General features: G+C 61.4%; 1 protein-coding gene across 1 annotated transcript in view; it reads right to left on the reverse strand.

Annotated features, from left to right (window-relative positions):
• Window positions 1-6: 6 nt before the first annotated feature.
• Window positions 7-267, reverse strand: part of HOXB2 (homeobox B2) — a 2,330-nt gene continuing 2,069 nt past the window's right edge. Inside the window, 1 exon segment of the mRNA XM_025203730.1 lies at window positions 7-267. This exon segment is cut by the window's right edge and continues 32 nt beyond it. Coding sequence (XP_025059515.1) covers window positions 26-267 — 242 coding nt within the window. The 3' untranslated portion in view covers window positions 7-25.

Raw genomic sequence — 267 nt, forward strand, 5'->3', positions numbered from 1 at the left:
GCCGGGGCAGAGGGAGCCCGGGCTGCTATTGGAAATTCAAATGCTGCAGATCTATAGTACAAAGCGTGCTGGTAAAGAAGTCCAGGTCTTCCTCGGAGAAGTGGACGGGGCTCTCCAGGGAGCCCTGCAGGCTGGGGGAAAGCCCCTCTGAGATGTGAAGGCAGGAATCTGCCGAGAAGAGGCTCAGATCTGGCAACAAAGGCGACTCCTGGCTCTCGGCGAAGGCATTGTCCGGGGCGCTGCTCTGCTCCTCGGCGGGGGGCACGG

The sequence above is a fragment of the Alligator sinensis genome, unplaced genomic scaffold (genome assembly GCF_000455745.1).
Source record: "Alligator sinensis unplaced genomic scaffold, ASM45574v1 scaffold520_1, whole genome shotgun sequence".
NCBI classification, from domain to species: domain Eukaryota; kingdom Metazoa; phylum Chordata; order Crocodylia; family Alligatoridae; genus Alligator; species Alligator sinensis.